The 26,618-nt window shown below is 41.6% G+C and overlaps 1 protein-coding gene across 3 annotated transcripts in view; it reads left to right on the top strand.

Moving 5' to 3' along the window:
• LOC126416697 (uncharacterized) overlaps window positions 1-26,618 on the top strand; it is a 130,384-nt gene that overhangs the window by 61,566 nt on the left and 42,200 nt on the right. For all 3 annotated transcript variants that reach the window (XM_050084504.1, XM_050084503.1, XM_050084505.1), the window contains exon 3: window positions 16,050-16,251. In XM_050084504.1, coding sequence (XP_049940461.1) covers window positions 16,050-16,251 — 202 coding nt within the window. The remainder of the gene's footprint in view (window positions 1-16,049; window positions 16,252-26,618) is intronic.

Genomic DNA, 26,618 nt, shown 5'->3' with positions numbered 1-26,618 from the left:
ATTCTTTCATGACTCTTTCTACTAAATTACTTTGAGGGTCATATTTCGAAATTAAGATATGTTTGATTCCATATTGTCTTATCATATCTTGAAATCTTTGACTAATAAAGGCACTACCGTTGTCAGACATAAGTCGTTTAGGAATTCCCCAGTTAACAAAGTAATTTCGGGTGAGGCAGCGTATAACGCTTGCTGTATTCGCTCGTTTCAAAGTATATAGCTTCACATGTTTGGACCAACATTCCATTACAACAAACACATATGTTAATCCTCCTGAACTCCGAGGCAGAGGGCCGAAAAAATCTAATGATAGTAGATCCCACAAACCTCGAGGAATTACAGCATATAATTTATAACGCTTAGATTTGTTATTAACTTTAACCTTTTGACAGGTTTCACAAGCCCTAATAATACTTCTCACCATACGGGACATATTTTTGAAATAATAATACTTCATTAGATGTTTAATACATTTATGAATTCCAAAATGCCCGTAACCTTCATGAATATAAGTAATTAACTCGTCCACAACAGTTTTCGGAATGCAGATTTTCCATCTCTGGTGTTCCCTCTGTGCTTTCCAATACAACAAGTCGTTAAAATATAACCACACACCCCGAGTGTTAACTGTTTCGTCCCCATTATTAAGGTTTTATATAATTCGTAGAATAACATTTTTCTTTCCTTTATGTAATACGGTAACCTACTAATTAGGACTCGTATTAGGTGTCTTTCAATAACTGGTTCTCCAATTAATCTAGCACGGTTTAAATGCCATTCAAAATAATTCCTATAACCTCCCCACCGTTTAGAATATGGAGGAGGGTCTAACAACTCTAAAGTTAAGTGTTGTTGTTTTCCTCTTGACCAATAATTTTGTTTAAATTGCTTAACAAAATCATCCCAATCCCTGAATTCAGTTCTATGCAGTACTGCCCATTCCGCAGCTTCTGCTTCTAAATGTCCTATTACAAATTGAATGCGTTTTTCATTACTCCATTTAGGAGATAATGATGTTTCAAAAGCTTTTATAAAGATTATAGGGTGAAGTTCGCCTCCTGGTTTGAATACAGGAAATCGACTTGCTACATTTGAATTTGTCGTTATGTCATCCAGACATTCTGCGAGAGAAATAGTCGGATTTTGTTTAGATTGCAGAGACGGAGTTGCATCGGATTGGCTTGCCGTGATTGCTTTATTCATATTGTTGTCGTCCGTGCTAGCAAATTCGATGTGACTGTTGTCTCTGATTACGTTATTACCTCTGCTACCTGAAATGTTCTCGTTATTATCTAATTCCGATAACCGTTTAGTAATTTCCTGTATCCGCATTTCTGTATTGGATACGCGATTAGCTAATATCGATTCTTCACTGTGCTCACGATGTGAACGCTCTGTACCTTCATCAATGTTATTATCTTTGGCAGTCTCAAGGTTACTGCATATTTCAGTAATTAAAAATTTCATGTTTTCGATTTCGGTATGGTCCTTTTCTACTTGATGGGTTAATGTCTCTAATTCTACATTATCTATTGAAGAAATCTCTACAGGTTTGGTAGAGACCTCTTTAATAGATTTCGATAATTCTCTGCGAACAGTTTCTGTTTGCATAGAAAATTCATCTCGTAACATATCGTTATTTTTCTGTATTTCATTTACAACTAAGATATGGACACTATCTAGTCTCTCGGTTAAGTCAGTGATATCGTTTCGCATGCGAGCTTTTTCCTCGCGCGATTCCTGGATATGTTCTTCTAACCTTTTACAATTATCAGCAATCTTATTACTAAGTCCTACTAATTTTTCCTGCATTTCAACTTTAGAAGACTCTATTTTATCACTTAATTCTCGACTGGTTTCATTAAGATATTCCTGCAACCTGTCTGTTGATTTTGTTAGCTCCCCTTTAAGTCTAGCAGTAGATTCCTCGTTAGACTGTTTTAATTCCTCTTTTAATCTAGCAGTAGATTCCTCGTTAGATTGTTTTAATTTAGCGATCGCCCTAAAAAGGGCTCTCATGCTCCTATCGGACATAGATTGCTCTTCGTCTGACATTTCACTTCCCGACATTATTGTAAGATATTAACTATTTACACACGCAGACTTGTAATCAACAATCCTGTAAAAGCACACTCCCTATGTACAACACTCCACTTCCAACTTGAAACAAACTCACCGGACACTAATATTGTAATTTGTAGTTCTCGATGATCAGTGTGCTGCTATGGGCTGCAGATGTAACAGCCGTCGATGCAGCCGCTGAGATGCTGCGACCCCGCTTCCGCAACCGGCAGGACGCTGAGTCGAACACCGGAAACGTCACTGGCTGCTACCACGCCCGGCACCGCCGTAGACAGGCGAAGCCCTCAGCAACACCTCTATTACCAGCCGGAGGAACGCCCCGCAGCTGACGTACTGGGCCTATTAGTTTAGGGAGAAAAAAGGTTGTCGGGGTTTGCAGCGTTCAGCTGCTGCCCAACAGATGCGCCTTCTCGTGGAACAACTGCGTGACCGTACTGCTTGGCTGCGGCTCCGTCAGATGCCCACACCCACGAAGTCGCCGCTGGCTGGTGAAGGCTCCACGAAAACTCGCGTTGACTTCCGAAGGACTCTTGATGTTTTGTTTCGTACCTGTGTGCCTTAGTTGCACACAAGTCCTGTTTCTAAGGTCGCCACGGTATAGTGTAACGACGTATTAGTTTTTCGTTTGATATATGTATGACCATGTGCAGACTTCGTCACCTACGTCAGTTACAACCCACTTCAAAAATGATTCATATTCTTTTAAATTGTCATAGAATGGTTCTTGAACGAAACTGTAAAACATCAGTTGAGTCGTGTGCAAAGAATTACATCACTTGGGCCAATTGGTTTTTGTAACTTTTCCCAATTTAAATTTCGTTTGTTTCTCCTCAGAAATTATATTGACACACGTTATCTTGATCTAATCGATATCAGAATCACACATTAAATAAACTTTTTAGATTCAAAGTTTCGGCGAACGACGTAAGAATTACTAATCTTGTCAAATATATTATTAATCCGTTCACACAATTCTTCATAAATAAATCTTCAAGACACGTTTTTCAACTTTAATAGCATACACTATTTTATTAGCTTCCTACACATACAGATGTGAACTTGAGCGTTGACAGACAGTGACTGACATTTCAATAAGATTAAGCTCTATATGACGTCATTGTTGTACAAAAAGAGTATAAAAATTCATTTTTAATTTTTAGAAACACGACGCAACAACTCGGTTCCAGGATCTTCTGTTGCTCCTTGGCTGTCGACCCGCGACGCATAGCGGCCAGCAATTTCCTCTCTGGTCGCGGCAACGAAGATGCTGTCCCCGTTCGTTGCGCCGCCCTCTCCGTACATGAAACACATAAAAAAAATACAAAACTTTTAGATAATTCACATCTATTACAAATAATAAGAAAACACATAAACAAAACTAAATTAAACTTATAGTCACCTGCAAACTGGGCTGACTTTGGTGGATGGGTGACGCTTAATTTCGTCCCACTACACCGTCTGGACCCAGAACTCAACATGTGTACTTAGTGCCGGGATGTTGTTGCACAGTCTCAATTTTTGGGATTCCTCTTTGATAAAAGGCTGACACAGCTGTCCCATATTTGTTAACTAAAGAGTCGCCCGCACGCGTAAGCTTAAACCTCTCCACTTCCTCGCCCACACCTCTCAGGGAGCGAATCATCCTATTCGGCCTAACTCCGTACGTACCGGGCCACAGTTTCGACCTAACTGGATGGTGGTCACCAGGTTTATGCTTCAGGGGTACCTTTAAATTTGAAATGACTGCACCGAGTCTGTCATCGTGGAATAAGTCGAGTCACTGGCACCAGTCCACAGCTCGTCGTATAGTGGCTGCCTCTGGGCTCCAGTGTCCCGGGTTCGATGCCCGGACCGGTTGGGGATTTTCTCTGCCCGGGGTTGGGTGTTTGTGTTGTCCTCATCATTTCTTCATCATCATCATCATCATCATCATCATCATCATTTGTGATTGTGGCTAGATTGGGTTGTGTAAAAATTGGGACTTCGTGTGGGTGCTGATGACCACGCAGTTGAGTGCCCCACACACCACTCATCATCATCATCAGACCACTTCATTGAGACCACTTCATTGAGACCACTTCATTGAGACCACTTCATTGAGACTACTTCCTTTGACACTCTGTGATATAGCATGGTTCTCCTCTCCCATCTGCTAAGTTTTGAATATCTGCTGATAGCAAATTTTTTTTCTTTCCTATAATTTTCTACCATGTTTCCAGTACTGTTTTGTAAGTCATATATGGCACATGTATTGCTTTTGCAGAGGTGTAACTGGGCTTTCTCCATTTAGCTTTGTTGTTTAGTTTATTCTTCTCACTACGCTGATTGCATTGGTGGCATCAGTTTGGCTGTGGAAGGTGTTGATTAAGTATTACAATCGATTGGGGTTAACACCATAGTTCGATACGTGTGAAACTTGGTGAGCTAATCGGCACAATTTAATTTAATGACCCATACCAACAGAATGCTGAGCATTCTGACTTTTATGGAAAGTACTTTAAATTACCAGTGACAAGACAGTTGACATTCAAATACATCAGCAGCCCCGTCTTCCATTACAAATTTCATCATAGCTACTGTTAGATTATGACTTTTGACTACTTATTTTTGTGTATAAAATGATATGCAGTATTGATTAATTGATTTAATAATTAATAATTTCATATAATTTATCCTAATTTGCAGTAGGGCACTGATGCATGTAAATAAGGGATCTACATTGTGTGAAAGTAATAGCACCCAGGTATTTTTCTGAATTTCTGACCAGCAACATTTTCTGTGAGCCAAAATCATATTAGTTCTTGTAATATAAGAAAATCAGAAAAATCCAACCTAGCCATTTTTAAACCACAATGTAGCCTCCAAAATAGCAGTTTGTTCTTGTGCCAGTCTACAAAGAGTCAGACTTCACCCAGAATTGGCAGTCGGTCGTTTGAAAGCTCACGAGTAAGACCTATGTGGGGAGCACCCCCAGTGTCAATTTGTGCCACTACTACGTGTGTTCGGCGAGCAAAAATATGTCCACTGACAACAGCAAAGCTCGAGACTTGGATGCTTAATAATTTTTGAGTGATTTCTGTAGCCTAAATTAATGAACATCTTTACTAAACTGTGTTGTGATTGAAAAATGGTAGGAAATGTTACGGTCATCAAAACTACCGATTGTTGAATACTGAAGCTCGTTATGGACTGGATTGAACTACCGAAGTGTAATCATTTCTGTAATAAATTACTACAGGGTAGTGTTAAAAAGGAACTGTGACTTTTTTGTGTAAATACTGACTGTATTTTGTACCACAGTCAAACAATTAACTTCACCACTGTTATTGTAGATGTCGATCTGGTTTTGTGGGCTAGTAAGTTTTTGTAATTGATAAACGGGTCACTGTTCTTAACAGTTGAACTTAGTGAAGAATGCATGTATGTGTGTTAATGCAATCTAGATTATATGTACATTTTTGAGTAAACACCATCCCTCACTCATTTGGACTTTCAACTTCACTGATAAAAGAGTGATGATGCTACTGAGGAAAGAACTACAATAAGCAGGTCAGTTCTGCTTAAAGTCTTTGCTGAAGCAGAGAACTTACCTCTCCGTTTCTCACAGTACCAACTCCAGCTCACTTACGCAATCGCACTCGAATGTTTTCCTAATTGTCCAACTTATCGGATTCTTCTCGGATAAGGGGCACCGATCCACCCACCCTCGGGGGTGATTAACAGTCGGAATGCACCTGGAGGTCCCCCACGTAACTTGCTCAGAATGTGCACACTGTGTTCTGCCCCCTCCGTTAGCACCCAGACCACGAATTGAGACCAACCTGCATCATCCCTGTTATCTTTCAATGTCTGTTTTTGTCAGTTCATCAGGAGTATCAGGATGGTAGTAGCTCTGAAACCCCGAGTAAGGCAGGATATGCTTTACGCCTCCTGCTAACCCTTTTTTTTAAAAAAGAAAATTGCTACCAGGAACATCTAGTGTTTTTACTGCAGAGCTGATAGTCATTAACAGAGCTTTAAGTTTTATAAAACAGACTTCTGTTGATGAGATCTTAATTTGTAGTGACCCAGTGAGCAGTCTCCGTGCTATTGACCGATGTTACTTTCGTCACATACTGTTTACGATCTTTTCCGTGACCTCGGTTGCAGTGCCTGCTCAGTTGTCTGTCTCTGGGTCCTGAGTCCAGGGAATGAACCGGCTGCCTGTTTGGCTGGAGAAGCGATTACCCACCCGACATTCACGTAGACAGTAGTGTGTGGAGATCTGCAGACCTCTGTTCACTCAGAAACAGAACATCTGGTGAGCTACTGTCCCTTTTAACAAACTCTACACTATCGAGGAGACTGCTGCTGTACCGCTGTAATGAATCTCCTATCCTACGTAGCACAGTCTTCCGAATTGTTCACCTCTAATGTTGGTGGACAGCGTACGGTGGTTTTGAAGTGCTTTTGGGATGGTGCGGGATGGTTTGGCTGGTTCTGTGGGATTGTCAACACCACCATCTCTATCAGCTGCCACGGTCATACCTCTCCTACTCTGTTTTAATCACTTTCAGGTGTGGTTTGCCCTTTTTTCTGCCATACCCTATTTTGTGTTTTAGGGGCAACACTCCATTGTAGCCGAGACCTTCATTATTTCTTACCCTCCGTACTAGCTGTTGACAGAGTATCTGCTTAATAGGGTTTCAAGTTACAGAGGAAGAAGATGACCTAGCCAGGACATTCAAAATAGCAAAAGTCATAAATCTATAAACGTAATGAACATCAGATGGGCTGCTGACAAGATAGTGGGTGCTGTTCCCCTCTTTAAGACTTCGACTCTCCGGAGAGGGGCAGCTGAGGGAGGGGAGACTCCCGCCACACGCCGAGCCCCGAGCGACACTCGCCCGCGCCCACCCACCTCTTGACGTCACTGTTACTCTCACCTTATTTTCTTGTCGGCAGCCCATCTGATGTTCATTACGTTTATAGATTTATGACTTTTGCTATTTTGAATGTCCTGGCTAGGTCATCTTCTTCCTCTGTAACTTGGTGAGCCCATTATGTGGTCGGTGGGGATCGGATAGGAGTGAAGTTTCTGCCTCCACAAATGGGTGTGGGGAGAGTCCTTGTATGCTCTTATAATTTTATATCTGCCCAACCCGTAGACATTTACCTCTCTTTAAATTAATTCTCAGCTGTGACAGAATGTCTGCAAGGTCGCCACAGGCTCTGGAAATTGGGGAATATCGGGGAATTTTAAACACGTCAGGGAAATTGGGGAAATTTGAAAAAACACTAGAAATACTCATTTTTGTCTCGGTATGTGAAATGGTTTGTTTACTGATGTGTCGTGCACCGTCGCTGAGCACGTGCGCCTCTTCCCTACTCCCTCATTGCTGCTGCTTCTCTTCTCCCCTTCCTACCATTCCCATCAGTTCGCAGTCGGTGCTGCCGACACTTCTTACCGCCAGCCTAGCAGCTGCCGACGAGAGGCGTGGAGGTGTGGGGAGTGGTTTGTTCGGATCTGATTCTGAGAGACTGTAGACGCAGTGGCCAGAGCTGGCAGCCCTGCGTACGTGAGTTGCGTCTTAGTGATTGTGTGAATGCGTGTGTGCTCTTGTTTGGCTGTGGCTGAAAATTTAGTTGTGAGAGTGTGATTGTCTTTTCTATGTGCCCGTTCTGGTTCAGCAATCGGCCTTACGGTGACTCGCTACCTATCCTCATTATTATCGATTCTCGGAGTATTCGTACGGATCGAGCACCGTGGCCTCATTTCGTCGACGCGCTGTCTGTGACTCTGAATAGCTGGCCACACGAGTGGATTTCCGTGACGACCTAAAACTGCAGGCCGTTTCTGCGAGTATCTGTAATGTGTCTGGCCTGCCGTTCAGTTTCCACTAATGTGCAGGCCCTGCCTGTCTGATCTAGTCCCACTGATCTGCCTGCAGGCCGGATCTGCTTGTGTGTGGTGCGATGCAGCAGATTTTCATGGTTTATCCTCGGACCCAGGTCTGCAGTGCTCCTCAGCAGACCAGAGGCCGTGGGCAATGGATTTCAGGAATTGTGACTGTCTCACCACAAGTACGTTGCACAGTGCGGCATTTTATAGACATTTTATTTGTTCTAGTACATTTTGGCACTTCAAAAGTAGTTTATATATCAGAAAAATTGTGTTGGTTGCTGGCAGCTTGTGCACTATGTACTCATGTATTTGTCAAAAGAAAAGTCACATAATACTCACTAGACATGGCCTGCACCTCAACAGGTATGGGAAGGGGAGGTTGGCAAAGCTTATACGTGACAGCATAGGTGGGGTTGGTGGGATCACTCGTGGGAAAATTCCTGCAGTAGTGGGTGTTAGAGCTGCACCTTTTTTAGATTGAAGTCAGCTGATAGGTATTTCTGCTTAAGGGAAGTTTCTCTAACAAGGGAATCACTTTTGACAAAGCTTAGGTATCCGAGTAATAAGGGAATTAGTATATTTCATCAAAATATACAAGGTATTAGAGGTAAAGTTAGTGAACTGCTTATAGATGTTGACTCTGAAATTATTGGTATATCTGAACACTTCTTAAATAAGGAGATAATTCAGAGGCTTCCTTTACCAGGATACAGGTTGGCTGGCTGCTTTTCGAGGAGCTCTTTGCAGTGTGGGGGAGTAGCCATGAATGTGAAAAACGGCATCCCATTTGAGTCAATTGATGTGTCAAAGTACTGCACTGAAAATGTGTTTGAATGTTGTGCAGGTGTGGTTAAATTTAATGGAGCTAATCTTGTAACTGTTGTTATTTATAGATCCCCAGACTCCGATTTCACAACATTTTTGCTAAAGCTAGAAGAGGTTCTTGGTTCACTTTATAGGAAATACAAAAAGTTAGTTATATGTGGTGACTTCAATATTAATTGTATAAGTGATTGTGCAAGGAAGAGGATGTTGGTAGACCTCTTTAATTCATATAATCTTATGCAAACCGTATTCTTTCCAACGAGAGTGCAAGGGAACAGTAGAACAACCATAGACAACATTTTTGTTCATTCCTCATTACTAGAAGGGCATTCTGTTAGCAAAAAGGTGAATGGCCTTTCAGATCATGATGCGCAAATTTTAACTTTAAAAGATTTTTATGCTGCAACATGTGTTAAATATAGTCATCAGCTGTTCAGGAAAGCTGATCCAGTTGCTGTAGAGACCTTTGTAAACCTTATAAAGGAACAAGAGTGGCAAGATGTTTATAGTGCTGATACAGTAGACGATAAATATAATGCTCTTCTCAAGACTTTTCTCATGCTCTTTGAAAGTTGCTTTCTGTTAGAACGTTTAAAACAGGGTACTAGCACAAACAGGCAGCCTGGGTGGCTGACTAGAGGGATAATAATATCTTGTAGAACAAAGTGGCAATTACATCAAAACGTTAGAAACAGTCAAAATCTAAATGCAGCAGCCCATTACAAACAGTATTGTAAGGTGCTTAAAAATGTTATTAGGAAGGCAAAAAGTATGTGGTATGCAGATAGAATAGCTAAGTCTCAGGATAAAATTAAAACCATATGGTCAGTCGTAAAGGAAGTTGCTGGTCTGCAGAGACAGGTCGAGGATATAGAATCAGTGCGTAGTGGGAATGTCCATGTTACTGATAAGTCGCATATATGTACAGTATTTAATAATCACTTTCTGAATATAGCAGGTGAACTAAATAGAAACCTAGTCCCAACAGGGAATCATATAGCGCTCTTAGAAAAAAGTGTTCCGAGACTGTTACCTGAAATGCTCCTCCATGATACTGACAAGAGGGAGATTGAGTTAATAATTAAATCACTAAAGACCAAGAACTCTCATGGATATGACGGGGTATCTAGCAGAATACTGAAGTATTGTTCTATGTATGTTAGCCCAGTTCTCAGCCATATCTGTAACTTTTCCTTTAGGAGTGGTCGGTTTCCTGACCGATTAAAGTACTCGGTAGTGAAGCCACTTTATAAAAAGGGAGACATTGATAATGTTGACAATTTTAGACCTATTTCTATGCCATCGGTGTTTGCTAAAGTTATCGAGAAGGTTGTATATACAAGGTTACTGGAGCATTTAAATTCACATAATTTGCTGTCAAATGTTCAGTTTGGTTTTAGAAATGGTTTAACAACAGAAAATGCTATATTCTCTTTTCTCTGTGAGGTTTTGGACGGATTAAATAAAAGGTTGCGAACGATAGGTGTTCTCTTTGATTTAATGAAGGCTTTTGACTGTGTTGACCACAAAATATTACTGCAGAAGTTGGACCATTATGGAGTAAGGGGAGTAGCTTACAATTGGTTCGCCTCTTACTTTAAGAACAGAATGCAGAAGGTGATTCTCCGCAATATTGAGAGTGGCAGTGATGTTCAGTCCCAATGGGACACTGTTAAGTGGGGCGTTCCCAAAGGGTCGGTGCTGGGGCCACTGCTGTTTCTTATTTATATAAATGATATGCCTTCTAGTATTACAGGTGATTCAAAAATATTTCTGTTTGCTGATGACACCAGCTTGATAGTGAAGGATCTTGTGTGTAATATTGAAACAGTAACAAATAATGTAGTTCATGAAATAAGTTCGTGGCTTGTGGAAAATAATTTGATGCTGAATCACAGTAAGACTCAGTTTTTACAGTTTCTAACTCACAATTCAACAAGAACCGATATTTTGATCAGACAGAATGGGTATATTATAAGCGAGATGGAACAGTTCAAATTCCTAGGCGTTCGGATAGATAGTAAGCTGTTGTGGAAATCCCATGTCCAGGATCTTGTTCAGAAGCTAAATGCTGCTTTATTTACCATTAGAACAGTATCTGGAATAAGTGACAGTTCAGCACGAAAAGTAGTCTACTTAGCATATTTTCATATGCTTATGACGTATGGTATTATTTTTTGGGGTAATTCTTCTGATTCAAAAAGGGTATTTTTGGCTCAAAAACGGGCTGTTCGAGCTATGTGTGGTGTAAGTTCGAGAACCTCTTGTCGACCCCTATTCAGAAATCTGGGAATTCTGATATTGCCCTCACAGTATATATTTTCTTTAATGTCGTTTGTTGTTAGCAATATTAGCCTATTCCCAAGAGTTAGCAGCTTTCACTCAGTTAATACTAGGCAGAAATCAAATCTGCATGTAGAATGCACTTTTCCTTGACTCTTGTGCAGAAAGGAGTGCAGTATTCTGCTGCATCCATTTTCAATAAGCTACCACAAGAAATCAAAAATCTTAGCAGTAGCCCAGACTCTTTTAAGTCTAAACTGAAGAGTTTCCTCATGGCTCACTCCTTCTATTCTGTCGATGAGCTCCTGGAAGAGCTAAAAAATTAAGCAAATTCCAGTGTTACATTGTTGATTTTCTTCATTTAAACTTACGACTTGTCACCTGAATATGTTTTTTTTTTATATTTCATTTTATCTGTTTCTAATATCATGTTATAATTTTATGTATTGACTCGTTCCATGACCATGGAGACTTCTCCTTAATTTGGTCCCACAGAACAATAAATAAATAAATAAATAAATAAAATAATAGATGTAACACGATATCAAACATAGTAGAACCAACCTTTTATTGGCAGCCACCGACAGAGCTGGTTTACACAGTTCATCCCCATCTTACACATTTCTTTCAAGAGGCCTACTTTTTTCTGAGGTTATTTATGAAATTGGTGAAGGTATTTTAAATCTCTTTTAACTCCAAAGAAATGCGTATTTTTGTCACCAAAAATGTTTCATTTATTTGAAATAAATTAATATCAGTGGTTTTAATGAAACACGCATACCGTGTGGCTTGCTTTCTCCATCTAAAAACAGTTCATTACAAAAGATGTTGAAGTTAGTACTAAAGATTTTTGCCCACATCAGGAAATGCCATCTGCTTGCAAGGTTTTTTTAAAGATATTTCCTAGTTTACACTATTGTTTCTTGTACCGTAGCTACAAAGACAGATTGTCAACTTACGTCTTAATTTTCACCCTTGAAATCTCAAAATTTGTCAGGGAAAATGCTAAAACTTGTCTGGAAATCAGGGAATTTCACTCAGGGAAACTTGTGGCAACCCCAGTCTGATACATCGCCATGAGTCCCTTGATCCTTACCGACCAACCGACACATTTCTTTGCGTTGTCCTGCTTCTGTAATTGTAACCTCTTCACATTTTCAACTGTGCGAATCCGAGCAAAGGAGATTGCAAAAAAGGTGACAGTTGCTAGGATATTAGGTATAAAACCTAACATCCGAGAAGAAATACTTAGTCTTAGAATCTATAAATTTCGGTACCACTTTGCGCAGTGGACAGTGACACCGTGTAGCATTAATTGTCAATTCACGAGCCTAAGTTCGAATATTCGTGCGAGTTGCTCTTTCCGTGTAGCAGAATTAGTGTAACTCCGTTTTTCTGCGCAAATCTGTTTCCAATCAGTTGCATGTCGAACAGCACCCACTCGGCAGCAGTAGTACCTGAAAAACAGCATTCGGTGAAATCAAAAAAGTGTATGAGCACTTTGCAAAGTGTCAGTTGCACCCAAATAGTACTACTTTTACTGCAACAACAAAAGTAAAGAACATTAACAGTTTGTGTTACAATCGCCCGGTAATGACGACAGTCCTGTACTGTGATCTTGACAGACCTCTTAGCCACTTGTATGCATCGTGACTAAAATGCTTGTAATGTAGTTGAGAATTCAGTTTTTTATACAGATAACCTCCTCAATTCTCATATTTACTATTGTAACTCAAAGCATTAAACTTACTAAGTATATTGTTCACTCTCAAAATTATATACAAATCAACTCGAATCAGTCTGTAGTTTGCAGTTGTAGTGTACAGAATGTAATTATAATACTACTGCGACTCCCTGTTAAGTTACAGCTGTGTGCCGGAGTGGTACATTACCTTTCACAGGCAAGTGTTCTGCCTACTGAACAATCCGAGCACGACTCACGACCTGTGCTCACAACTTTACTTCTACCAGTTCCTCATCTCCTACCTTCGAAACTTTACACAAGTTCTGTCACATTCCTCGCAGTCTCGACACTCCCTAAAGAAATGATCGTACCCAGAAATGGCGCAGCTGTTGCCTAAAACGTAGTTTCTGCAATGAATTTTGATTCTACTGTGGAGTGTACACTGATAAGCAACTTCCTGGCAGGTTCGAGTCTTGGTCAGCCACACACTTTTAATCTGCCATTAGATTTCAAATTGGTGCACACTGTGCTTGAGGTTGAAAATTCATTCAGAGCAACAAAACCACACAAACTGAAAAAAGAAAAAATAACAAATGACAATAAATTAAAAGCACATTTTGGTCTTGCTGAAACTTTCTCGGCAGCAACAGTACTTAAATACCAAATTACATAAAACTGCAATAACAGTCCAACACGTTTTCATTAAACAGTCTCAGAATAATTAATTATGTTGAAAGGCTCATCTCTACTTACTTTTTAAAGAAAAATTCATTTATGTATTGTTAATAAGAAACAGTGATACACGTTAACTCTAAGAACAATAATGCGAAAGAGAGATCGTGTTTTATTATAGTTTACTTGACCTGTCTCATATATGAAATTTTTCAACATAAGAAAAAGCAGATACATATGGCTAAATTGACAGTGAAATTAGTCTACTCTTAGTACACATATACAGAAACAATTATTGCTACACATGATCTTTGTCTTGTCATGACAACTGTATCACCACTGGAATTAGTTCACAGTGGACAACTGGCAGATTCTGCATCTGATATACCCATGACGCGCATAATCACAGGTGATTGTCAATAAAAACAAATAAGATAGTTAGAATTTTGTTTAAAAACAAAAGTATAAAATTTGTAGCTGATGTTGTTGTTTGTGCCTGTTACTTATAATTGACTTTGTAGAAGGTTCTTGTAAAATAAGTACAAAAATGAAAGAAAAAACTTTAGTAGACAGTCTCCAAAAATTTGTGCTATGCACAAAGGAAAATAAAAACTGTATTTGAATTTCAGCTCAATCTCTAGTGGCCTCATTGTCGACAGTAGGTTAAATGCTAATCTCCCTTGCTTCTTTTGTTTGACTACTACTACTACTACTACTACTACTACTAGTAGTAGTAGTGTTCCAGCAGTAATTGTTCCTATTCATTAAAATGCTTATCATTATACAGTCTAATTTTGGAAGTCTAAGTATCTCAAGTGCTATCAACATTTAATGTGGTTTAGCGTTCCTTTACCTTTTATTCTTGACAGTTGTGCCTTTATGTGCTTGTTGGACTTCTGATCCATCTGTTTTAGCATTGCTATTAAGAACTGTTACACCACATTTTTAATCTGTACCAGATAACTTGTGAGATATCAATTGCATTAATGTGTATTTTCTTCACAAAACTTACGTAGACTTGTTAAGTCAAACCTACTCAGTTCAATAAGCCGTGTCCAAAATGGCTCGGAAAGAATGATGGAGATTATAATGTCTCCTTGTCTAACAACCTTCAGTCGTTTCAACCTACGCTTTGGTTTTCAGCACTTTTATTCTCACATTGCAGCCCCCCCCCCACACACACACACACACATGCACAGGAGTTGTGTCGCGTCACTGGCTGCCTCCACAGGCACAACAGTTGCCGATGCGCGTGGTTCTGATGCAGAATCGTGTCTTTCTCAACTCACAATGAAGTATTGACAAATCTATATTTGTTCATGATAGGAGGTCACATGTTTTGACAGGTCGGTGTAGCAAGCACGTTATTATAAATGTTTTCATAGAAATAAAGTGGTGATGGCTAATAACTTGTAGTTCGCATATTTCTGTACTTCATGGACCCGATGCCCACAATAATCCTGACAAATACCCAGGGAGACCCTCAGCCAAGATACAGACCTCATAAATGCCTTGTTGTTGTTGTTGTGGTCTTCAGTCCTGAGACTGGTTTCATGCAGCTCTCCATGCTACTCTATCCTGTGCAAGCTGCTTCATCTCCCAGTACCTACTGCAGCCTACATCCTTCTGAATCTGCTTAGTGTATTCATCTCTTGGTCTCCCTCTACGATTTTTACCCTCCACACTGCCCTCCAATACTAAATTGGTGATCCCTCGATGTCTCAGAACATGTCCTACCAACCGATCCCTTCTTCTAGTCAAGTTGTGCCATAAGCTCCTCTTCTCCCCAATTCTATTCAATACCTCCTCATTAGTTATGTCATCTACCCATCTAATCTTCAGCATTCTTCTGTAGCACCACATTTCGAAAGCTTCTATTCTCTTCTTGTCCAAACTATTTGTTGTCCATGTTTCACTTCTATACATGGCTACAATCCATACAAATACTTTCAGAAACGACTTCCTGACACTTAAATCTACACTCGATGTTAACAAATTTTTTCTTCTTCAGAAACGCTTTCGTTGCCATTGCCAGTCTACATTTTATATCCTCTCTACTTCGACCATTATCAGTTATTTTGCTCCCCAAATAGTAAAACTCCTTCACTACTTTAAGTGTCTTATTTCCTGATCTAATTCTCTCAGCATCACCCAACTTATTTCGACTACATTCCATTATCCTCATTTTGCTTTTGTTGATGTTCATCTTATACTATCCTTTCAAGACACTGTCCATTCTGTTCAACTGCTCTCCCAAGTCCTTTGCTGTCTCTGACAGAATTACAATGTCATCAGGAACCTCAAAGTTTTTATTTCTTCTCCATGGATGCCTTATAAAGGTGAAATTACTACTATTAATGATCCTTCCTTCCCATCAACATCAGAACCACTGGTTTTGAAAGTTAACATTTGTGCTGATATGCCCCCCCACCCCCCCTATTTTTGTGCTTGTGTTTGTTATTGTTTCGTTTTCCTATCTGTTCACTTCTGGTTTCGCACGGGACAGCACTTCGATTGTGGGTGCTAAAATAGACTGCCACAGTGTGTTGACAAATTCTCTGTCCTGCCAGTCGGAGATACTATTCAGGAGTGAACTGTCGACATATTGCTATTCCACAGGGTCTCGAGGCACTGCAACTCGGAGAACTGTAAGAGCGGCAGGACCGAGCGGGAGGCGATGCGTATCTTCCGCAGTGCCCGAAACCTGCGTAAAGTACACATGTGGTGCGCCGTCAGCCCCCACGTCATCGATGTGCTCTGCGACAAATGCCGGAGACTCGCAGATCTCCGCCTGCACGCCGCCCAGAAGCTCGGCTATTCGGTAAGTGTTACATTCTTTTTATTAAAAGATGGGAAATCCGGGATTGAGTAATGACAAGATTGCTATTGATAGATTGCTATTCACCGTATAACGGAGATGCTGAGTCTCAGATAAAACAAAAAGTGCTGAACAAGTAAACTTACAGCTGAAAGGCCTCCTTCTGGATTACACACACACACACACACACACACACACACACACACACACACCGCACATGCACGCACGCAAATAGAACTCACATACATGCCCACTGTCTCAGGCTGCCGAGGCCAGATTGTGAGCAACTGCGTGTAATGGGAGAAACAATCTGGGTAGAGGGGGTGAGGATGAGACTGGATGGGAGGGATAGCACGTAGAGGTGGGGGACACTAAAGTGCTGCTTGTGGGAACATACAGGAATGAGGAGGGGAGATGGTAGGGCAGCTAGGTGCAGCCGGGGTGTTAGACAGAGAGCGGGGAGTTGGGGAGAGGGGGGTGCGGGAAAGGAGAGAAGTAAAAGGACTGTGGGTGCATTGGTGGAATCGAAGGCTGTGTAGTGCTGGAGTGGGGACAGAGAATAGGATAGGTGGGTTAAAGACAATTATCGACAGAGGTTGTGGCGAGGAGAGTTACGAGAACATAGGATATATTGCGAGAGTTCCCAGCTGTGCAGTTCAGAAAAAGCTGGTGGTGGTAGGAAGGAACCAAGTGGCACAGGCTGTGAAGCAGTCATTAAAATGAAGAATGTCGTGTCGGACAGCACGCTCGGCAACTCTGTACCACCTCTACAAAAGCCTCCGAACCTCCCACACATCGCCTCATAGCTGATAAACCCTGCCTTGCTAATGTTGTACTTTTACCCCACCCTCAAAAACTCCCTTCCACCACCGTCCGGAATTCAGAACCTAAATAGACCCGAAACACAGTCGTGATCTTTCCTCCGAAAGACTTAGCCCCAGAAAGTCCTTTCTGAAGGACTTACCTCTTGCCTGGTTCCAAAGTTCAGTCCTGCTGGATTTTTTAAGGAACTTCTCTCCTTCTCCTGGTCTCTGCAGTGGAAAAAATTGTTTGCTACCGACCCTACCCACCAGACTCGACCAAAGACTAATGTCGGACCTGGCCGACTCAGTTCCCTCCCATTGCCCGCAACTCACCCCCTGTTAACTTCCCAGAATTTCTTAAGCTCGGACCTCGCTTCACCGTCATTCCCCAAATTCCTCGACGTGTAAACTAACTTTCCATCTGGAGAAAGAACTCAATCCACCATGTAAAAACTGATCCTGACCTTGCAAGCCTACCTGCTGACAAAGGCTCCACCACTGTGGCTTTGAACTGCAAGGATTACATGGCAGAAGGGCTCCACCAGCTGTCTGATTTGTCCATCCACAAACCGTGCCACATTGACCCTGTTCTAGAAATCTAGCAGGGTCTCCAGACTCTCCTAAAATCTTGCACAACCTCTCCCCAGAGTCTCAGTCTCTCTCTCTCTCTCTCTCTCTCTCTCTCTCTCTCTCTCTCTCTCTCCCTCTCCCTCCCCCCCCCCTCCCTCCCTCCCTCCCTCCCTCCCTCCTCCTGCTCCTCCTCCTCCCTCCTCCTCCTCCTCCTCCTCCTCCTCCCTCCTCCTCCTCCTCCTCCTCCGACCCCACCCCCCCACCACTCCCCCACTCACTGCACTCCTACTTTCTATATGCTCCACGAACTGAACCACCCACCGTTACTGTGCCCCCACTGAGAGAATCTCTGCTGTTGTAGACCAACACCCTCAGCCTATTACTTACAACCTACACTCCTATCTTAAAGACACCGACCATTTTCTCCTCAGACTCTCCACAGTTCCTTTACTGCACGGTGCCTGCTCGTCACTATTGGTGCCCCCTCCCATTACACTAACATTCCCGATGCCCACAGCGTAGCCAATACTGAATGCTACACCTGAAAAATTCCAGATCTACAACCTCCTTCCTGTCACCCTGACCGACTTTCATCTGTTACTCCTCAACCCGACAAGCCACCTTCCTCGATATTGTCCTCCACCTCGAGCGCTGCTACTTCGGCACCTCTAACCACACGGAACTTACCGGCCACGAGCAGTACCTCCACTTAGGCACAGCTGACACCCGTTCCGTACAGAGAAACCCCTGTCCCCTTTGAACAGCCCAGCCACTCCCGGCCGTCGCATCTGTAGTGACGAGCAGTGCCTCCCGCTGACACCTTCACGGACCGACCTCGTGCAGAAACAGATATCCCGTGCCTTATTTCTCCGGTCAGCCGCCACCTTCCGGAGTCCCGCTGTCTGACCGCAGAGGACCGTTCTTCTCGTGACTCGGTGCTGCCCACGACCGGAGCAACTGAATCGCATTCTCTGCCGGGGTTTCGGCTACCTCTCGCCGTGCCCCGAGCTGAGGAACATCTTGCCCACTATCCCTCCCAAGCTGGTATTCCGCTGTCCACCGAACGTACGCGATATCCTCGTCCATCCCTAGACGGCCTCTGCTCCCTACCCTACGCCTCTAGCTCGTATCTGTGTAAAAAAAAAACAAGATGTGAGACCTGTTCCATATGTTCTTCCATCACCATCTACGTACTGAGATGGTGGCGCCGCGTATAGATGTACTACTCGACAGATCCGCGGAAAATTAGAGTTTTTAAATCCTGTGTGTGTAAAATGTAGTAAGAAGGTGAGAAATGGTGTTAAATTATGCCCACGGTCCCAAAAATGGATCCGTCGACAATGTTTAAATACTTTAGAAGAAAGAAATGCGACTTGCGACTGTGGGAATGTGCACTGTAGTTATCGTGATTTATTGTTTTTGCGAAAAGAATATCGAGAAGGCTGTGTGACTGCTTCATTAAAATATGATCTTGTCAGCCAAACTGTACGTACAAAGCTTGAAAAAGTGATAGGAGTCAATTCAGAGTGTAGTGACACTTTTGTAAATGGGCCAAATGATAACTTCATATGGCCTAAAAAGTTCCCTCGTGTTAACCGTAACGAGAAAAACTTCAGTCTCCCAGTGGCAAAAAACCTGTGACGAGTCTAAAAGATGTGAAAATAGCGAAAGAAACAAAGTACTTTCACCAAATGCAGAGTTTAAAAACCAATCGAGTACAAAGTCTTGTAATAACGAGCGAGGAAGTACCGGTACTATAATTTTCAGTGAACATACGTATTGTGAGAACGTGACGAACACAAGTAAGAAGAACAAAGAAGATATTTACATGCTCTCAGACAGTCATGGAGAGGGCTTAGCTGGTATCATGTGTAACACGCAAACTGTGTTTAAAGTTAGTGGAATGACAAAACCAGGGGCTCCCTTGAGTGAAATTCTAAGACACTGTGAGCATTTTTTGGAGCCCAGAAGAAACTGTTTAATAATTGGGGGTGCTAATGACGTTTATAGGAATGAGGGTAAACTTCCCACAAGAGCACTAAGAAGCACTCTACAGAAAATTACAAATGTGAACTTCTATACTGCAAGTATACCACAAAGACACAATCTGATGTAAAAATCTTGTGTCAACAAAGAAATCGCTGTTACTAATAGAAAATTTGAAAAAATATGCCGAAGCTTCCCGAATGCCACACATGTGAATGTACCGTCTTCAGAAAGAAGTCATTTTACCAGCTACACAGAAATAAACTTGGAAAAGCATTCATTAGTCGAGAAATACTTAATGCAGTGTTAGCAGTTGAAGACAAGAATATCCGTACCATACCACTACCACCACCCATCACAGCAACTGAAATTCTCTAACATAAAAATGAAACTAATTCACCGGCAACAGATCCAGCACTAGAATCTTCACTTGCCACAAAAGTAGCTGAGGCAAATAAAGCCGCCACAACAGCTCCAACAGTATCAGAAACAGCTACAGACTATACAGCAGCATCACTAGCAAGAAATGTGCTTACGGCCAGTGAGTCGCATCAAAGTTGCGACACATACAGAAGAAAGAAAGACGAGATGCACGAAACCTCTGTCCCTAAAGGATTTTTGGTACCCAGCCTCAATATGAAGAAACCGTTGACACTGGACAATACAAGGAAGAGGTCCTCTCAACCAAGTTGCAACATCTTAAAATTACTTAGCCTTAATATACAGTGTCTCAAAAATAAAATTCTAGATCTCGAGATTGAGGCCAGTGAATATTGTGTTGATTGCATTTGTAATCAAGAGCACTGGTGCAAAAATTATGAATTAGAATACATTAATATTTCCCCATATACCTTGGTTGATCATTTTTATAGGAAGGAAGCCTGATCATTTTTATAGGAAGGAAGCCAAGGATGGGGGTGTCTGCATTTATGTAAAATCAGATATTAAAGTGAAAAACAGACCCGAAGCTGAACTCCTGAGCATAGAAAAACATTTTGAGGCAACAGCAGTGCAAATGAGTGTAAAAAATAGGAAAATAACAGTCATGTCAGTGTATAGATCACCATGTGATGACCCAGAATTTTTTTAAGTAGACTCAAGAACTGCTGAGCTTCTTACATGATGAGAAGACATCAGTAATTGTATGTGGGGACTTTAATGTCAATATGTTGGTAGGTAGTTCATTTAAAATTAAATTCCTCAATATTTCACATTGTTTCAACCTATATTCTAACATAAACAGTCCTACAAGGGTAACAAACACTTCAAAAAAGTTTCATAGATAATATAATTTCAAATATAGAAAGCCCAGATACAGAAGTTTTGAATATCGACCTTGGAATATCTGATCATAATGCACTTATTATTAAAGTGCTCACAGTTCCAATACATACAAAAACAGTACATCACATGTATAAGAGAATTTTCTCTCCCGAAAACTGCAACCAGTTTGGTATCACACTGACTAACCAATCTAGGGCAGAAGTATTGTCACAAACTGATACAGATGCTCTCTCTCTTTTCATGACAGATTTTGAGATGTGCTTTTCAAAAAGATTAGTTAAAATCAACTCATCTAGCCATACACACACAAATTCTTGGTTCACGTCTGGCATTAAAAACTCTTCCAAGACTATGAAAAGACTAAACACTGAAATGAAAACCAATACCGACATTACTTTTAAAAAAATATGTTAGTAACTACAAAAAGTCATATAGAAGGATAATTAATCCAGCAAAAGTATTAAGTAATGATAGACTAATAAGGAAGTCAGACAATAAATCAAGGACCACATGGGAAATTGTTAAAAGAGAAATAGGAAAAAGCTCTAAAGACCAGGATATTGTACTTAAATCTAGTGATAACATTGAAATAAAGAAGGAAGTCTTGCCCAATTACATTAACAACTACTTTCTAAGTGTACCTGACAAATTAAGCAAGAGCCTTACCAAACAACAGCACCAAAAGTAGTCAGTAGCATGATAAGAAGTCCCACTAATACATATGAAATATTGAAAGTAATTAACAGTATGAAATCTAAAATGTCTGCAGGGCTGGATGAAGTGTCAGTGACAATAATAGAAAAAGTCGGCTCACAAATCTTGGAACCACTGGTAGATATTGTCAATTTATCATTCAGTGAAGGTGAGTTCCCCAAAAGGCTGAAAATTTCTAAGGTTAAACCATTATTCAAAAATGAGGATACGCATAAGATAGTGGCCCCTATTATTCCTAATCTATATAAATGACATTGAAAGGCCGAACAGATCATCAAAAATTATGTTATTTGCAGATGATACAAGCATAATTATAAGTGATGACAGCAAATCCTTATTCAGTACAGCTGAAAAAGTTGTGAAGAGGGTGCAACAGTGGTTTTATGTAATAAGACAGACAGAAAGTCTGCTGTACAAAATTTTTGGGTATGTACATTGATCAACACTTGAGCTGGAAAGCCTGTGTCACATACATATCCAAACAAATTCAGTTCAGCATGTTTTGCACTGAGAATAATTTCCAGAGTTTGCAGTGCAGAGTGTACAAGATTAGTGTATATGGCGTATTTCGATTCTATTATATCCTATGGAATAACATTGTGGGTGCAACTAAATGTCGCTTGAGAGAGGTTTTTAAATTACAGAAAAGGGCCATTAGAATTATTACACACAGCTCTCCACAAACACACTGCAATCCCTTGTTCATGCCGCTAAACATACTTACAGTACCATCTTTGCACATATTAAAAAGCATACTGCATACAAGAACACACTCGAGTAGTTTACGTGTAAATTCAGATCTTCATGACTACAATACACATATCTGTAAGAATCTGCATGTAGAAAGAACAAGGAAAACAAAAACTCAAAAACATGTGAGCCACTGTGGATTAAATTACGGTGAGGCAAGGTTCGAGCTTAAGAAATTCTGGGAAGTTAACAGGGGGTGCTCTATAATGCTCTGCCACACTGCATCAGGGGAACAGAAGATGAAGGAAAATTTAAGTCGGAATTAAAAAAGTATCTGCTAAATAAATGTTTTTATAGCATAGAGGAATATTTTGAATCCTTAAGTCACTAACTGATAGTTGTATTGTCAATATCATGTTGTTCTCATTGTCAATTCTATGTCTCCTTTATACTCTTTTAACTCTAAATTATGTGCAATATGTTTTCGAAAATGTACTAAATATATATAAATTCATCACATACGGTACATGTTAAAGGAGCATGTTTTAATTTTCAACATGTTATACAATGTTAATTTTATGTGTTTGATAGAAATTTGTAATATTGTGCTGTGCATATCCTGGACAGTATTATGACATTTCCTATATCATGTAAATGATGCAAAGGATGATAATAAATGAAATTCCGGTCACAAGCATTACCTAATCCCATCGAAGGCAGGGCTACCTGTGAAACCGATCGTGTGATTTATGAGCTAAGTCGCAACCACTGTGCTGCTTTCTAAGTAGGCACGACAACTGTCAGGCTGTCTGTGTGCACGAACCACTAGCGGCAAACTGTGGCCGAGAAACGGCTGGACCCCACAGTTGCTGAGTAGGCTGCTCTTCAGGACATTCTCCATTTTAATTACTGCTTCACTGCTTGTGCCATCTGGATCTTTCCTAACATGTGTCCTTCCTAACAGTACCAGTTTCTCTGAATTTTGCAGGTGGTAACTCTCCCTGCAATACATCCCGAGTACCAATAACCCTCCCAGGCTTTTCCACTCTCCTTTCCCACCCCGTGCCCCTTCTCTAATCTGCCGACTGCACCTAGTTGCCCTCCCCTCTCCCCACTCTAGTACCTCCCGCTGTGGAAGTCGAACACGCACCAGAACAAATGGACGTGGTCAGCCCGTAGAGGGCTCCATGTCCGCGGCGGCTATTCCGCGCAGCGGCTCTCGCGCAGGAAGGGTACCACCGCAGACAGCGGCCAATAGCCGCTCTCTCCGGTTTCGTATACAGGTACCCGCTCTGCCCTAGTCCGGCCAGTCTGGTACTCTCTCTGGATTTCGTTTCTCTCTTGGCAGTACTGCGTTCTGGTCATTGCTCGTTGTTGACATTTGCCTGGCTCTGGTTCTGAGTGGATTTACTGTCGGTGTTTGGTGTTGTGGTTTCTACAAGCCCCCATTGTTTATCTCTTCCTCGTTGTGTCGGTCATAGTCGGTCGTGGTCGGTTGTTGTCGGTTGTCGTTGGTCTGTCGTCCGACTCGTCCTCGTGTTTACCCGGTGTTGCGTGCTCCACCGCCGGCGGCTTCCCCACCTGGCGGCTCCGATCTGCAGCCGAAGGCGTTCCTGCAGTTGGTTTTGGTTACTACACCCAGCCTGTCCCTTATGCTCCCACAAGCAGGACTCTACCATCCCCCACTTCTATCCTGCCATCCCTTCCCATTCCTGCCCCCAGCTTACTCCCACCACCCAGATTTTCTCCCATCTTGCACAGCAGTAGCTTGCACCCTGGCCCAAGCAGCTCGAGACGGCGGTCGCGTGCGAGTGAGTTGCGTGCGGGTGCGTGGGATGGATGAGTGTGGGAGTTGTGGGTGTACTTCAGAAGGGGTCAGTGAACTGGCAGCCACCAAGTCTTGTTTGCTCAGACTGTTAGCTTTCTCTTCACCTTTCCATCACTTTTCCTGTGCTTGCAAATACTCACATTGGGTATTAGGAGCCGAAATAACCAGCTTGGCATTGCTTCTGTATAAATAGGTTGCAGTGTTGTTTTGTGGATGAAACAGTTTCTGATTGGCTTATTAGAGATATCTGTGGCATTGTTTTTTGCTTGCTTTAATTGAAACTGCTGAAATCCGTATCACTAAATGGCTGACACGATAATGGTCCCCATTGCAGATTGGCTGCGTAATAGCCTACAGGGGCAACAAACAATTGATTTTCGGTACTTCATATAATTACTGTCTGACCTTAAAAGAAAATGCTGTCATAATATACCCATTGAGAGGTATAATCCTAAGTCAACGATTTAATGTAATAAAACAAGTATTACAGTTCAAAATTGTGCACATCTTGAGGCTGCATAACACACAGCACACAAATTACCCAGACTGTATACTTACACACACACACACACACACACACACACACACGCACACAAAATAATGAAAGGAAAAAATTTCATCACTTATCACATTTTCACTGTTCATGCAGTGAAACATCCACATCAGGCATTACTCTATTACTTCTTCACTACTAACTCTATTTTCAACATGTTTTGCAGACAATATCCACACATAGCACAGATAGATTAGGAGATATGGTTGTTGATGTCTTCAGTCTGAAGATTGGTTTGATGCAGCTCTTCACACTACAGTTATTCTGTCCTGTGCAGGCTCCGTCATTTCGAAATAACTGCAATATACAGGGTGTACATAAAGCCCAAAAACACTTCAAATAATTTATTGCACAAGAACTAAACATTGTACAGGTATCATACATATGTAATTTTGAAGAGAAAACCTGAAAGTTTTTTTCACATATACCGCCACAGCATAGTTGGGTAATTTGCCGATAGTTGGCACTAGTCGCAAATGTGGTGAGTTCAGGTGCAGAGCGAGCTTTCTTTCTGTCGGAGTTCGACAAAAACGAGTGTGCTACAGCTGTTCGACAGATGTTTAGAACCGAGTACAGTAAGAAGCCACCGACAAGGAAGGCTATTTACCGCTGGCACAGCAAATTCGTTAAGACGGATTTCTCGTGCCCGGCAAGACGAGCGGATGTCCCAGTGTGGGTGAAGTGAATGTGGAGCACATACGAGGGACATTCGTAAGCAGTCCAAAGAAATTGGTAGGTCACGCATCCCGTGAACTCGAAATGGCTCCGATGACAGTGCGGAAAGTCCTGCGACAGAAGCTGTCTGTGAAACCGTTCAAATTGGAGTTAGTGCAGAAGCTCAATGGCGACAACAAAGATGAGCATTTTGAGTTTTGTTCACAGTTGCAACAACTGAATGAGAATGCGGATGGCATTGTTGATCGCTAAATTTTTAGCGGTGAAGCTACTTTTCACACTGATGGGAAAGTGAACAGGCGTAACTGTCGAATCTGGGCTACAAAGCATCCACACAAATGCATTGAATTTGAGCGTGATTCCCCAAAGGTCAGTGTTTTTTTGTGCCTCGTCATGTCGAAAACTGTACGGGTGATTCTTCTGGTCGAGAGCACTGTCACTGGACATTCCTACCCGGACATGTTGCAGCGATGGCTGATGCCTCGAATGCAATCGGACTTTCCGTTCATCTTTCAGCAGGATGGGGCTCCACCCCATTTTCGTCGTGAAGTTCGTGGGTACCCGAACACGGAGCTATCGCATCGATGGATCGGCCATGCTACAGAAGGGGACAGCTGTTTCACGAAATGGCCTCCCTGATCGCCAGATCTCACTCCGTGTGACTTTTTTGTGTGGGGACCATTAAAGACCTGGTGTATGTACCTCCTTTATCACGTGATGTAGCAGAGCTCTGGGAGAGAATACGGGAAGCGACTGCCACAGTCGACTATGCCGTGCTGGGACGGGTACGGCAAGAATTTGATAACCACTCGTGGTTTGCACATCGAATTTTTGTACAAAAAACTTTCATAGTTTCTCTTCAAAATGCAATATGTATGACATCTGTACAATGTTTAGTTCTTGCACAATAAATAATTGAAAGTATTCCTGGACTTTATGTACACTCTGTATGTCCCTTTGACATCTACACGATTACTCTGCAATTCACAATTAAGTGCCTGGCAGAGAGTTCATAGATCCACACTTAGGCTACCACTCTACCGTTCCACTCTTGAAGAGCGTGCAGGAATAACAAACCTAAATCTTTCTGTGTGAACTCTGCTTTCTCTTATTTTATTATGATTTTACCCCCAGTAGTTCCCTCCAGTAATAAACTGGTAATTGCTTGATTTTTCAGAATGTGTCCTGTCAACCATTGAGCTCTTTTAGTCAAGTTATGCCACAGATTTCTTTTTTCCCCAGTTCTGTTCAGTACCTTTTCATTAAT

The sequence above is a fragment of the Schistocerca serialis genome, chromosome 8 (assembly GCF_023864345.2).
Source record: "Schistocerca serialis cubense isolate TAMUIC-IGC-003099 chromosome 8, iqSchSeri2.2, whole genome shotgun sequence".
In the NCBI taxonomy this organism is placed as follows: domain Eukaryota; kingdom Metazoa; phylum Arthropoda; class Insecta; order Orthoptera; family Acrididae; genus Schistocerca; species Schistocerca serialis.
The sequence above is the reverse complement of the archived record's forward strand: the minus strand, read 5'-3'. Positions and strand labels throughout refer to the sequence as shown.